General features: G+C 38.9%; 1 protein-coding gene and 1 long non-coding RNA gene across 4 annotated transcripts in view; both read right to left on the bottom strand.

Annotated features, from left to right (window-relative positions):
* Positions 1–13,915, bottom strand: part of LOC108876592 (M1-specific T cell receptor beta chain) — a 94,496-nt gene extending 80,581 nt beyond the window's left edge. The window contains exons 1-3 of the mRNA XM_051078357.1: positions 13,828–13,915; positions 11,006–11,323; positions 9,479–9,786 (exon numbers count right to left, since the gene is read on the bottom strand). Coding sequence (XP_050934314.1) covers positions 9,479–9,786; positions 11,006–11,323; positions 13,828–13,879 — 678 coding nt within the window. The 5' untranslated portion in view covers positions 13,880–13,915. The remainder of the gene's footprint in view (positions 1–9,478; positions 9,787–11,005; positions 11,324–13,827) is intronic.
* Positions 1,158–7,886, bottom strand: LOC127143595 (uncharacterized). 3 transcript variants are annotated; one of them, XR_007815159.1, is made up of 3 exons: positions 7,706–7,886; positions 4,902–5,589; positions 1,158–1,450 (listed from the first exon to the last, which is right to left on the bottom strand). It is a non-coding gene; the product is annotated as an uncharacterized LOC127143595 (long non-coding RNA). The 3 variants fall into 3 exon arrangements; XR_007815158.1 differs by lacking the exon at positions 1,158–1,450 and adding an exon at positions 4,431–4,720; XR_007815160.1 differs by lacking the exons at positions 1,158–1,450; positions 7,706–7,886 and adding exons at positions 4,431–4,720; positions 5,727–5,856.
* Positions 13,916–14,055: the final 140 nt, after the last annotated feature.

The following is a 14,055-nucleotide window of genomic DNA, read 5'->3' as shown; positions in this document are numbered from 1 at the left end:
CCAGGAGCTGTAGTTGTCTGTTCTGTAATTGCTTATACCAGTAGATTCGATAATAGCTGGTACTATCGTGAGAACAGTTGATTCTTGCTTCTTCTCTTGTGTCCTTGTAAATGTCAGCTGGACTCTGCTTGACATTTACACTGAGAGAGAAACCTGTTAAAAAAAGAGTCAGTTTGAAACAGAAAGATATCAAACAATATACAATCACATGAAGTCAGAATGTATGTAAATAGATTCAATTTGAAAAATTAGAGCAGAGGACAGGAGTTTTAAACAGTTACTTGTATAAGGAATTTTGGGGAAAACATCAGAATCTTTGATAACATAAAAATCCTTTTTCTTGACTCTGGTTGCACATAGACATTTGTAATCTCTAATTGCAGAATTTGTATTTGAAAACAAGTAGTATGCAATTTGAAAAGATAAAGCAGGAGAAAATACACTTTTTTGAGGATTAAATAACAGTTTCATTACCTGAGAACAGTATAACATTAAAGGTTATACAGATGATGATCATCATGCTGTGTTTTCTGACTAAATTTAAGATCTATGTAGTTTGTTTTATGTTTTCATCACAGCAAATGCAGCTATACTGAATGTCTTTCTCCTTTTCTGAGGAAAGTCTCTGATCATGAGAAAAAAAGTTTGAGGGTGGGAGGGGTCAAAGTGTTTCCTCCTCTTCTAAACATTAAAACCATCGTATCAGTAACCACTGCACACCACTGGCTCAGTAAAGACAAACTGCCACCATATTACAGGAAGCAAAACAACAGAGAAATATGACCTTAATAGACAACCTGATGTTCAGTGCAACATCAGCATAAAGTGTTACAATATTAACTATGGATTTAAGTTATTATACTTGTGTCTTTATCTAAACATTTATTAGCACACTTAGTTGTTGCCTCATTTTTTAAACAACAAAATGTTGACTAGTTTTGTAACATTGGACAGTTCAATTGTTGGTATATTGACTTTCTCATACTGCTGGTTATAACAGGATGTTTTAGGTGAAGTGTTGCATAGCTGCACACAAGAATCCTTGGTTAGAATGGGTTAATACAGGTGCAAGAGGCTGAGAGCTGTAATACAGAGAGGAAAACATGATGGTGAGGTTTTTGTACTGAGGAGCAGTGATATGTAGCACTGTGGTAACTAGCAGCACAGAAGTACACTGCACTGTTGTTCCAGGTGAGATTTTCAATTATTAAAGTGCAGTTCTTGTCTTTGTTTGCATCCCCTTCTATTTTCACATTTACTCCAGCTTCAAGATTAGCTCTGCTATTATCCATATATCCCAGGAGCTGCATCTGATTGTCCTTTAATTGCTTGTACCAGAGGATTCTATAATAGTTGTCAATGCTGTGTGAACAGCTGATTATTGCTTCTTCTTTTGGTTTCTTGTAAATGTCAGCTGGAGTCTGCTCGACTTTGTCACTGAGAGAGGAACCTGTTGAACAGACATCAACCAAAAACAAGACACAGTGTTTATAAAATGGACACAGTTAAATTCAGCAATATGTTAAAATAAAATGTGATTAAATACAGTTTGCATAAAATGGTAACAGTTGTATTAAATTGTTGATGACATTACCTGAAACCAGCACAGTGTTGAGTGCGATGCTTAGTAATAAGAGGTTCATGTTGTCTTCTGTGTTTGGTTATTTTGTTGGTAATAATTTTACTGTTGCTGTGAAAGATATTCTCTGTGTATCAGAGGTTATACTGATGATTTCCAACCTCCTCTTTGAGGAAACTGAAGCTCTGAGCTGTGTAGGTGGGTGGTGTCACGGTTCATCCTCAACTTGTCCAACCATTCACACCCTCACTACACATCACTAGCTCAGTATAAAGCTGTGATTGAAGATATACCGCCACCTTGTGAAAGGAAGGAATACAGGTGCAAGAAGCTGTGAGCTGTAATACTGAGATGAAGTCATGTGATGGTGAGGTTTTTGTACTGAGGAGCAGTGATATGTAGCACTGTGGTAACTAGCAGCACAGAAGTACACTGCACTGTTGTTCAGAACAAGTCTTTCAATTATTAAAGTGCAGGTCTGGCCTTTACTTGCTCCCCCTTCTAATTTCACTCCAGCTCCAGCTTCAGGATTAGCTTTCTCATACTCCATGTATCCCAGGAGCTGTAGTTGTCTGTTCTGTAATTGCTTGTACCAGTAGATTCGATCATAGCTGGTACTATCGTGAGAACAGTTGATTCTTGCTTCTTCTCTTGTGTCCTTGTAAATGTCAGCTGGACTCTGCTTGACATTTACACTGATAGAGAAACCTGTTGAAAGTCAGAATGTATGTAAATAGATTCAATTTGAAAAATTAGAGCAGAGGACAGGAGTTTTAAACAGTTACTTGTATAAGGAATTTTGGGGAAAACATCAGAATCTTTGATAACATAAAAATCCTTTTTCTTGACTCTGGTTGCACATAGACATTTGTAATCTCTAATTGCAGAATTTATATTTGAAAACAAGTAGTATGCAATTTGAAAAGATAAAGCAGGAGAAAATACACTTTTTTGAGGATTAAATAACAGTTTCATTACCTGAGAACAGTATAACATTAAAGGTTATACAGATGATGATCATCATGCTGTGTTTTCTGACTAAATTTAAGATCTATGTAGTTTGTTTTATGTTTTCATCACAGCAAATGCAGCTATACTGAATGTCTTTCTCCTTTTCTGAGGAAAGTCTCTGATCATGAGAAAAAAAGTTTGAGGGTGGGAGGGGTCAAAGTGTTCCTCCTCTTCTAAACATTAAAACCATCGTATCAGTAACCACTGCACACCACTGGCTCAGTAAAGACAAACTGCCACCATATTACAGGAAACAAAACAACAGAGAAATATGACCTTAATAGACAACCTGATGTTCAGTGCAACATCAGCATAAAGTGTTACAATATTAACTATGGATTTAAGTTATTATACTTGTGTCTTTATCTAAACATTTATTAGCACACTTAGTTGTTGCCTCATTTTTTTAACAACAAAATGTTGACTAGTTTTGTAACATTGGACAGTTCAATTGTTGGTATATTGACTTTCTCATACTGCTGGTTATAACAGGATGTTTTAGGTGAAGTGTTGCATAGCTGCACACAAGATTCCTTGGTTAGAATGGGTTAATACAGGTGCAAGAGGCTGAGAGCTGTAATACAGAGAGGAAAACATGATGGTGAGGTTTTTGTACTGAGGAGCAGTGATATGTAGCACTGTGGTAACTAGCAGCACAGAAGTACACTGCACTGTTGTTTGGAACAAGTCTTTCAATTATTAAAGTGCAGGTCTGGCCTTTGTTTGCATCCCCTTCTATTTTCACAACAGCTCCAGCTTCAGGAACACCATCCTTTAAATTCATGTAACCTAAGAACTGCAGCTGTTTGTCCTTTAATTGTTTGTACCAGAGGATTGCGTAGTAGTTGTCAATGCTGTGTGAACAGTTGATTCTTGCTTCTTCTTTTGGTTTCTTGTAAATGTCAACTGGAGTCTGCTCGACTTTGTCACTGAGAGAGGAACCTGTTAAACAGACATCAACCAAAAACAAGACACAGTGTTTATAAAATGGACACAGTTAAATTCAGCAATGTGTTAAAATAAAATGTGATTAAATACAGTTTGCATAAAATGGTAACAGTTGTATTAAATTGTTGATGACATTACCTGAAACCAGCACAGTGTTAAATGCAATGCTTAGTAATAAGAGGTTCATGTTGTCTTCTGTGTTTGGTTATTTTGTTGGTAATAATTTTACTGTTGCTGTGAAAGATATTCTCTGTGTATCAGAGTTTATACTGATGATTTCCAACCTCCTCTTTGAGGAAACTGAAGCTCTGAGCTGTGTAGGTGGGTGGTGTCATAGTTTATCTTCAGCTCGTTATCATTTTCATCCTAACAGCTACCACTACACATCACTAGCTCAGTATTAAGGTCTGATTGAAGATATACCGCCACCTTGTGAAAGGAAGGAATACAGGTGCAAGAAGCTGTGAGCTGTAATACTGAGATGAAAAATCACAAGAATTTCTCTCACAGGATCAGTAAAGTACATCTATCTATATCTATCTGCACACCAGTGGCCCAGTAAAAACAAACTGCCACCTTATGAAAGGAAGCAAAACAACAACAACCTTAAACAATGACCTTAATAGTGAAAGAATCAGTAACAATGTGAAGTTAAGTTCAACGTCAGTGTTTAGTGCAGAAATGTCAGCTATGGATTCATGTCAGTGCTGTATAACTGTTCTTTATGTGCAGCTATGCAACACATTTTTCCTTCCAATATCATATCTGATCTTTGTGTTATCTTTGGGTTAATACAGGTGCAAGAAGCTGTGAGCTGTAGTACTGAGATGAGAATTGAGTGATGGTGAGGTTTTTGTACTGAGGAGCAGTGATACGCAGCACTGTGGTAACGAGCAGCACAGAAGTACACTGCACTGTTGTTCAGGCTGAGTGCTTCAACTGTTAAAGTGGCGGTCTGGCCTTTATTTGCACCCCCTTCCATTTTTGCATTCGCTCCAGCTTCAGGATATCCAGTATTAAAATACACATATCCCAGGAGTTGTAACTGTCCCTCTGACTGCTTGTACCAGAGGATTTGATCATAGCTTTGAATACTGTGTGAACAGCTGATTGTGGCGTTCTCTCCTGGTTTCTTGTACATGTCAGCTGGAGTCTGGTGAACTTGGTCACTGAGAGAGGAACCTGTGGAGAAAGACAAACCAAAAACCAGATACAGTATAATACAAGAATGAATGCTGGTAACTTCAGTAATGTAATCAAGTAAAATGTAATGAATGGCAGAAAAATATAATCATGGTTAAAGATCATTAAAATGATAAACAGATACTGTTCAAAATGAGGATTAAAATGTTGATGACATTACCTGAAACCAGCACAGTGTTGAGTGCGATGCTTAGTAATAAGAGGTTCATGTTGTCTTCTGTGTTTGGTTATTTTGTTTGGTAATAATTTTACTGTTGCTGTGAAAGATATTCTCTGTGTATCAGAGGTTATACTGATGATTTCCAACCTCCTCTTTGAGGAAACTGAAGCTCTGAGCTGTGTAGGTGGGTGGTGTCATAGTTCATCCTCAACTTGTCCAACCATTCACACCCTCACTACACATCACTATCTCAGTATAAAGCTGTGATTGAAGATATACCGCCACCTTGTGAAAGGAAGGAATACAGGTGCAAGAAGCTGTGAGCTGTAATACTGAGATGAAGTCATGTGATGGTGAGGTTTTTGTACTGAGGAGCAGTGATATGTAGCACTGTGGTAACTAGCAGCACAGAAGTACACTGCACTGTTGTTCCAGGTGAGTTCTTCAATTATTAAAGTGCAGGTCTGGCCTTTACTTGCTCCCCCTTCTAATTTCACTCCAGCTCCAGCTTCAGGATTATCTTTCTCATAATTCATGTATCCCAGGAGCTGTAGTTGTCTGTCTTTTAATTGTTTGTACCAGAGGATTGTGTAGTAGTCGTCAATGCTGTGTGAACAGTTGATTCTAGCTTCTTCTTTTGGTTTCTTGTAAATGTCAGCTGGAGTCTGCTTGACTCTGAGAGAGGAACCTGTTGAACAGACATCAACCAAAAACAAGACACAGTGTTTATAAAATGGACACAGTTCAACAATGTGATAAAATGAAAAGTAATAAAATCGAGTTAACAAAATGGCAGCACCTGTATTAAATTGTTGATGACATTACCTGAAACCAGCACAGTGTTGAGAGCAATGATTAGTAATAAGAGGTTCATGTTGTCTTCTGTGTTTGGTTATTTTGTTGATGATAATTTTACTGTTGCTCTAAAAAAAATTCTCTGTGTATCAGAGGTTATACTGATGATTTCCAACCTCCTCTTTGAGGAAACTGAAGCTCTGAGCTGTGTAGGTGGGTGGTGTCATAGTTCATCCTCAACTTGTCCAACCATTCACACCCTCACTACACATCACTAGCTCAGTATAAAGCTGTGATTGAAGATATACCGCCACCTTGTGAAAGGAAGGAATACAGGTGCAAGAAGCTGTGAGCTGTAATACTGAGATTAAGTCATGTGATGGTGAGGTTTTTGTACTGAGGAGCAGTGATATGTAGCACTGTGGTAACTAGCAGCACAGAAGTACACTGCACTGTTATTCCAGGTGAGTTCTTCAATTATTAAAGTGCAGGTCTGGCCTTTACTTGCTCCCCCTTCCATTTTCACTCCAGCTCCAGCTTCAGGATTAGAAAATGCTAAATTCATGTATCCCAGGAATTGTAGTTGTCTGTCCTTTAATTGCTTGTACCAGTAGATTCGTTCATAGCTGTCAATAGTGTGTGAACAGTTGATTCTTGCTTCTTCTCCTGGTTCCTTGGAAATGTCAGCTGGAGTCTGCTTGACTTTGTCACTGAGAGAGGAACCTGTTGAACAGAAAGATGTTAAACATTATACAATCACATGAAGTCAGAATGAAATAGAATAAATAAGAGCAAAGGACTGGAGTTTAAGAAAGTAACTTATGTGTAGAATTTTGAGAAATTCAATATATTTTTTGATTATATATTTATTACCTGAAACCAGTATAACATTAAAGGTTATACAGAAGAAAATGATCATCATGCTGTGTTTTCTGACTAAATTTAAGATCTATGTAGTTTGTTTTATGTTTTCATCACAGTAAATGCAGCTATACTGAATGTCTGTCTCCTTTTCTGAGGAGGGTGGGAGGGGTCAAAGTGTTTCCTCCTCTTCTAAACATTAAAACCATTGTAGATGAAGACCTTGAACTATGACCTTAGTAGACTTAGCATCTGATGTACAGTGCATCTCACTAAAGTTTTCTTCCTTTCTTTGGCAGTTATTATAGTTGTTCATTTATCTAAACCTTTAATAGTAGACTTAGTTATTAGTCTTCATATTTGAAAAAATATGCTCTCTAATTCCTGCAGCAGTAGAAAGTTCAAAACAGAGTATGTGCTTTGAATTTTGATGATTTGGTAGTCCTGCCTTTAATGCTTATTTACAGTCCATGAACTCTCTGATATATGTGAGAATTTAAGTTTTCATAGTGACTTTTGAAATGAGACACTGGTATACTGAGTGTCTGATACTGCTGTTTATAAGTTAAGTGTTGCATAGCTGCACACAAGAATCCTTGATTAGAATGGGTTAATACAGGTGCAAGAGGCTGTGAGCTGTAATAGTGAGATGAAAACATGATGGTGAGGTTTTTGTACTGAGGAGCAGTGATATGTAGCACTGTGGTAACTAGCAGCACAGAAGTACACTGCACTGTTGTTCAGAACAAGTCTTTCAATTATTAAAGTGCAGGTCTGGTCTTTGTTTGCATCCCCTTCTATTTTCACACCAGCACCAGCTTCAGGAACACCATTTTTTCTATTTATGTAACCTAAGAACTGCAGCTGTTTGTCCTTTAATTGTTTGTACCAGAGGATTGCGTAGTAGCCGTCAATGCTGTGTGAACAGCTGATTATTGCTTCTTCTTTTGGTTTCTTGTAAATGTCAGCTGGAGTCTGCTCGACTTTGTCACTGAGAGAGGAACCTGTTGAACAGACATCAACCAAAAACAAGACACAGTGTTTATAAAATGGACACAGTTAAATTCAGCAATGTGTTAAAATAAAATGTGATTAAATACAGTTTGCATACAGTGGTAACAGTTGTATTAAATTGTTGATGTCATTACCTGAAACCAGCACAGTGTTGAGTGCGATGCTTAGTAATAAGAGGTTCATGTTGTCTTCTGTGTTTGGTTATTTTGTTTGGTAATAATTTTACTGTTGCTGTGAAAGATATTCTCTGTGTATCAGAGGTTATACTGATGATTTCCAACCTCCTCTTTGAGGAAACTGAAGCTCTGAGCTGTGTAGGTGGGTGGTGTCATAGTTTATCTTCAGCTTGTCATCATTATCATCATGTCAGCTACCACTACACATCACTAGCTCAGTATAAAGCTGTGATTGAAGATATACTGCCACCCTGTGAAAGGAAGGAATATAGGTGCATGGGGCTGTGAGCTGTAATACTGAAACGCAAAAACGTATGATGGTGAGGTTTTGTATTGTGAAGCACTGATAGCAACATAACTGTTTCCAAAATAACTAAGTACTCTTTTAAAAGTAGAGAGTGCTTTCTTACTGAATTTAAGATCACTGTGAGTTCCTGCTATAAGCGGCTGCCAGATGCAGGTGTGCTCTCCTTCAGTGTGAATTTATGCGGTGGATTATCAGAGAGGGTTTTTGTAGAGGCGAGAAGGTAATACAGTCACTGTGCCTACTAGCTGCGCAGTAATACATGCCACTGTCTTCTGGCTGTCTGAATTTCAGCACATGAAGTAGAGATTTTGATGAGCCATCTCCAGTCACATTGAAATGCTGTTTGAATTTCTCCTCAAGGGTTGGGTTAGTATATAGAATATGTCCAATGAGTTTAAGGGCTGAGTCACCCACTGGCTGATGGTACCACAGTATTACATTGTATGAACTGACTGAATGGCTGCAGCTGATTGTTGCTGAATCATGAGGTCCTCCCAATATTGATGTTGGAGCCTGATCGACTTTATTGCTCAGTGAGCGACCTGTGTTGAAAGAGGAAAAGCATTAATAAAACAGAGATGGATACAAAAATGTAACTTTTAGTGAACAGTTTGAATTTAAACCTACAGGAGAGCCAGAGAAGCAGCGCAGAGATCCAGCTGAGGTTTCTGACCATGATGTCTTTATCTTCCTCTCTGTCTCTGCATCAACTGACAGACTGAACAGATGTTATGGGATCAGCGTAGAGGGGAGGAGATACATTGTGGTATTGTGAGCAAGACTCTGGTTGCTCTCATGTTGTGGTGTAGAACTTCAGTTTATAAAAACCTTCCATAATATATTTTTTACATGGTATTAATCACATTTAGATCTGAGAATCAGAGTCATTTATCACTTGAAAATCACTTGTTCATTCATTTGAGATGCCTCTTGCTTTGTGACTGGGATGGTCACATGGTCATAATATAATATGAAATGTATAAACTCAATTGCCAGTTTATTAGGTACACATAACTAGAACTAATGCAGTGTAACACTCCTGCGACTAATCCTCCCTTCACCAGGGTTTCAGGATTCAGTTTTTGATGAAACTGTGTGATCATTTGAAGGATGTAGTCTGTGGTGCTGTTGAGCTGTATTGTGTTGTGTTGACAGGTGTTTCCTTTTATTTTGTCCACCCTATTCAAATCCATCCCCTTTATATCCATGTTTTCTGTCCTCTCATGTATCCCTTTTCATAAAAAGCTCTTTTCCTCTGTTTCGAATCTGGTGTTGGTGATTGTCATGCTGTGTTTTATGTGTATCCACTTTGTCAGTATGTCTTTATTGAACATGAATATAGTAACATTGTAATATGATCACGTCAGGCAGAGTGCCAGACTGAGTCTGTGGTTTTTGTGCAGCTTGACAAATATCAGCATCACAGTGTGTGAGCTGACGGCACAGAAGTACACTCCGCTGTCACCTGGTTCAACGTTTTTCACCGTGAAAGATCCGCTTTCAGCTTCAGACTTTGTGGCTGAGAATTTGTCTTGGCTAAAATCTCCAAAGTCTGGCTCACTGTAAGGCACTGTGGAGACGATCTGTTTCAGATTCTCCTCTGGCAGCTGTTGATACCAGCACATCTCAAAGTAAGTGCCCCCAAGATCATGCTTGCAGTTCATCTGGGCAGACTGACCCCTCTCTACCAGTAACCTTGAGGTTTGGTGGACTCCATTATTGGTATTACTACCTGGAATTAAACCATAAACCAAGAGGTTTTAAAGTCAACAATAGGGGAAAGGCATTTTTTTTAATAAATACTAAATACTAATTTAATATCTTCAATAAAAAAAGATGTTAAAAGAATAATACCTGCAGGACAGAGCAGAGAAACCGTAAAGATAATTAGTGCTGAAATCATTTTGAGATGCTAAACAGACTGAGTACGTGTTCAGTGAGACATTTGACAAAGCAGCTGACAGCAGCATCATCCTGTCATGTGACGTAACCTCTGTAAAAAGGTGTGTCATTACTGTGATGACACACACTGGCGATACTTGTCAAATGTGATGGAGGCTTGTGGTTTTCATATTTCAAATATTTCATGCCACAGAATACAATACATACAATTAATGTAACAGTCGAGTCTGAGATATGAAGAGATAGAAGGGTAGGTGTGTCTCTGCAGCATGTGATGATCTCTACACTCTGGATGGAGGTTCCCCTACATTCACGTCAGTAATACTGTCAAGTGGAGAAGGTCAAGTTTGATGATGATGTTATGTTCTGAACTGAACCCTATGTTAAATAAGATGGAGGTCAGAATGTATGCAGTATGAAACAGTGATACATTTTAATGTGATCAACTGATGTTGAAATACACAGTTGTGGTACTTGTCAGTTAACGAGTAACTTGTAAAAATGTGTCTTTATTAACATTTGCATGTCATTTATCGATATAAAACAGAGTGTAGTGAAAACATCTTTTAGTGTGGTTGGTTCCAGGTGCAAGACAGTTTTTGGTGGTACACACAGGGCTGATGGTGGTTTATAGATACCATGTTTTATCTTCAGTATTCAGGCACCTATACTTGTTGAAGAGAGTACTGACATTGTAACCATCAAGTGTGACTTTAAGTCAGAAAAGGTAAGGAAACACTTGAACTTGATATATTTTAATGTTAAGTAAAATCACAGTTTATTTGCTGTTGTTTATTTTTAGATCTTTTTCGAGACTGTTTCTAATGCATGGAGAGAAATAAGTTACCATGATAGTCATACTTCAGTACTGCACAGGACAATTAATATGAAATTGAATGTAAGTTTAAAAGGCTCATAGTTCTCTCTCATGGTCCAATGATAAGTGGGACCATTTGTGTATGGTTCCCTCTACAGTTCATTAAAGGGATTGTTATCTTCTATTCTCTGTGACACCACTAGTTGAGTATTTGTACAGCTGTCTAAATCACCTGTCTCACTGTGTTCACTCACAGCACAGAAATACACTCCACTGTCATTATGCAGCAGCTTCTTAACAGTCAAAGATCCAGTCTCAGCGTCGTTCTTCTTTGCTGGAAATTTGTCCTCACTGAAGCCACTTTGATACTCATGAGGGCTGTATGCTGTTGTGTAAACTATTTGCTTCATTGTCTCTCCTGGCAGCTGTCTGTACCAGTACATCTGTCGATATGAACTGCCCTTAGTGTGACTGCAGTTCATTGTTGCAGACTGACTCTCAGTGCTCCACAGCAGAGGAGTCTGATTGACATCATTGCCATCACTTAGACCTGCAGGGGTAAAAAAAAATGTTATCATGTTACAGGACCACCAATGATTCCTCTTCATCATGCAATCTCAATGGTCAATATCATATTTTTAAATAAACCAGAGAAGTCAGAAAAATCAAAACCAAGTGAGAGCTTCTCCTCTCAGTCATCAGCATCATAATGTACAGTACCTACAACACAGAGCAGAGCTGCAGAGACTTTGATCAGACCAGCTGAGATCATTATTGTGTTCTGAGCAAAATGAACTTGAGACCAGAGTCACTGTCAGTCTATGATGGGAGGAGTGATGTTATAACAGAGAGATGAAGGGTTGCAGATGGGAGTGTCACTGCTGGAAAATGCTCTGTGATTATGCTCGAGGTCCCCCTACTGTTCAGGAGGTTAAAGGTTTTATTAACAGTTGTTCAAACAGTGCACTGAGGTTTTTGTTCAGCTCTCACATGTGTCTGTATCACTGTGTTCACTTACAGCACAGAAATACAAGCCTTTATCCTCTGGCACCAGATTCTTCACTGTGAATGTCCCGGTCTCAACATCAGGCTTAGTGGCTGAGAATTTGTCTTTGCTGAAATCTCCGAAGTCGTGATTTGGTGTGGCTGTTGTTGTGAACACAATTAGTTTCATAGTTTCTCCAGGCAGCTGTCTGTACCAGTACATCTGGTAAAAAGTAGCATCCTTAGTGTGACTGCAGTTCATTGTTGCAGACTGACCCTCAGTGCTCCACAGCAGAGGAGTCTGATTGACATCATTCCCATCACTTAGACCTGCAGAAGTAAAACATTGTGTTTTTGTTATTTTGTCATGTTACAGGACCAACAATGAGTCCTCTTCATCATGAAGACTGAACCAACTGAAAGGTCAAAATCAGATCATTAAGTTTTTTTTGTTTTTTTTAAATCCACGGAAGTCAGAAAAATCAAAACCAAGTGAGAGCTTCTCCTCTCAGTCATCAGCATCATAATGTACAGTACCTACAACACAGAGCAGAGCTGCAGAGACTTTGATCAGACCAGCTGAGATCATTATTGTGTTCTGAGCAAAATGAACTTGAGACCAGAGTCACTGTCAGTCTGTGATGGGAGGAGTGATGTTATAACAGAGAGATGAAGGGTTGCAGATGGGAGTGTCACTGCTGGAAAATGCTCTGTGATTATGCTCGAGGTCCCCCTACTGTTCAGGAGGTTAAAGGTTTTATTAACAGTTGTTCAAACAGTGCGCTGAGGTTTTTGTTCAGCTCTCACATGTGTCTGTGTCACTGTGTTTACTCACGGCACAGAAATACAAGCCTTTATCCTCTGGCACCAGATTCTTCACTGTGAATGTTCCACTGTAAGAATCAGGTTTAGTGGCTGAGAATTTATCTTTGCTGAAATCTCCAAAGTCATGGTCTGGTTTGACTGTTGTTGTGAACACAATTAGTTTCATTGTCTCTCCAGGCAGCTGTCTGTACCAGTACATCTGGCTGTACTCAACACTCTTGGTGTGGTTGCAGTGTATTGTTGCATCGTCACCCTGTTTTCTCCACAGTATGGGTGTCTGGGTGACATCACTCCCATCAATAAGACCTGTGTGTATAAACAGTATGTAAAAGTGTTTAAAAGTTATTACTAGTGAACATTTTAACTCTCATGCAGTCAACCAGTTTAAAATCATTATTTCTGCTGCTGTCAACCATATTGTCCAACCCTAGATCTTTACCTTTGTTCCACAGCAGAAATAGTAACAAGCTGGAGAGACCATGTTTGATAATGTCCATGTTCTACAGGTCCAAGTCTCATATATAATGTAACTGTCAGTGTAGTTACAGATATAAGAGATGCAGGTGGGAGTGTCATATATTGTGTGACGTTCTCTGTCAGTGGCTCTATCAAAAATCCACGTGGTGAATCGAGGTGTGACTTGGAGTGTTTGTGGTACTTGAGGCTCCACAGTACATGAGATATTTGGGAACAGCTGTGAAAATGGTGCACTGAGGTTTTTGTTCAGCTCTCACATGTGTCTGTATCACTGTGTTCACTCACAGCACAGAAATACAAGCCTTTATCTCCAGGCTCCACATTCTTTACTGTGAATGTCCCGGTCTCAGCATCAGGCTTAGTGGCTGAGAATTTGTCTTTGCTGAAATCTCCGAAGTCGTGATTTGGTGTGGCTGTTGTTGTGAACACAATTTGCTTCATTGTCTCTCCTGGCAGCTGTCTGTACCAGTACATGAGCCAATATGTACTGCCCTTAGTGTGACTGCAGTTCATTGTCGCAGACTGACCCTCAGTGCTCCACAGCAGAGGAGTCTGATTGACATCACTCTCATCACTTAGACCTGCAGAGGTTAAAAAAAAAAAAGGTGCTTTTGTTAGCTTGTCATGTTACAGGACCAACAGTGATTCCTCTTCATCATGCAATCTCAATGGTCAATATCATATTTTTAAATAAACCAGAGAAGTCAGAAAAATCAAAACCAAGTGAGAGCTTCTCCTCTCAGTCATCAGCATCATAATGTACAGTACCTACAACACAGAGCAGAGCTGCAGAGACTTTGATCAGACCAGCTGAGATCATTATTGTGTTCTGAGCAAAATGAACTTGAGACCAGAGTCACTGTCAGTCTGTGATGAGAGGAGTGATGTTATAACAGAGAGATGAAGGGTTGCAGATGGGAGTGTCTCTGCTGGAAAATGCTCTGTGATTATGCTCGAGGTCCCCCTACTGTTCAGGAGGTTAAAGGTTTTATTAAC

This window comes from Lates calcarifer, linkage group LG19 (genome assembly GCF_001640805.2).
Source record: "Lates calcarifer isolate ASB-BC8 linkage group LG19, TLL_Latcal_v3, whole genome shotgun sequence".
Classification (NCBI taxonomy): Eukaryota; Metazoa; Chordata; class Actinopteri; family Centropomidae; genus Lates; species Lates calcarifer.
Note: the sequence above shows the minus strand (reverse complement) of the source record. Positions and strands in the feature narration are given on the sequence as shown.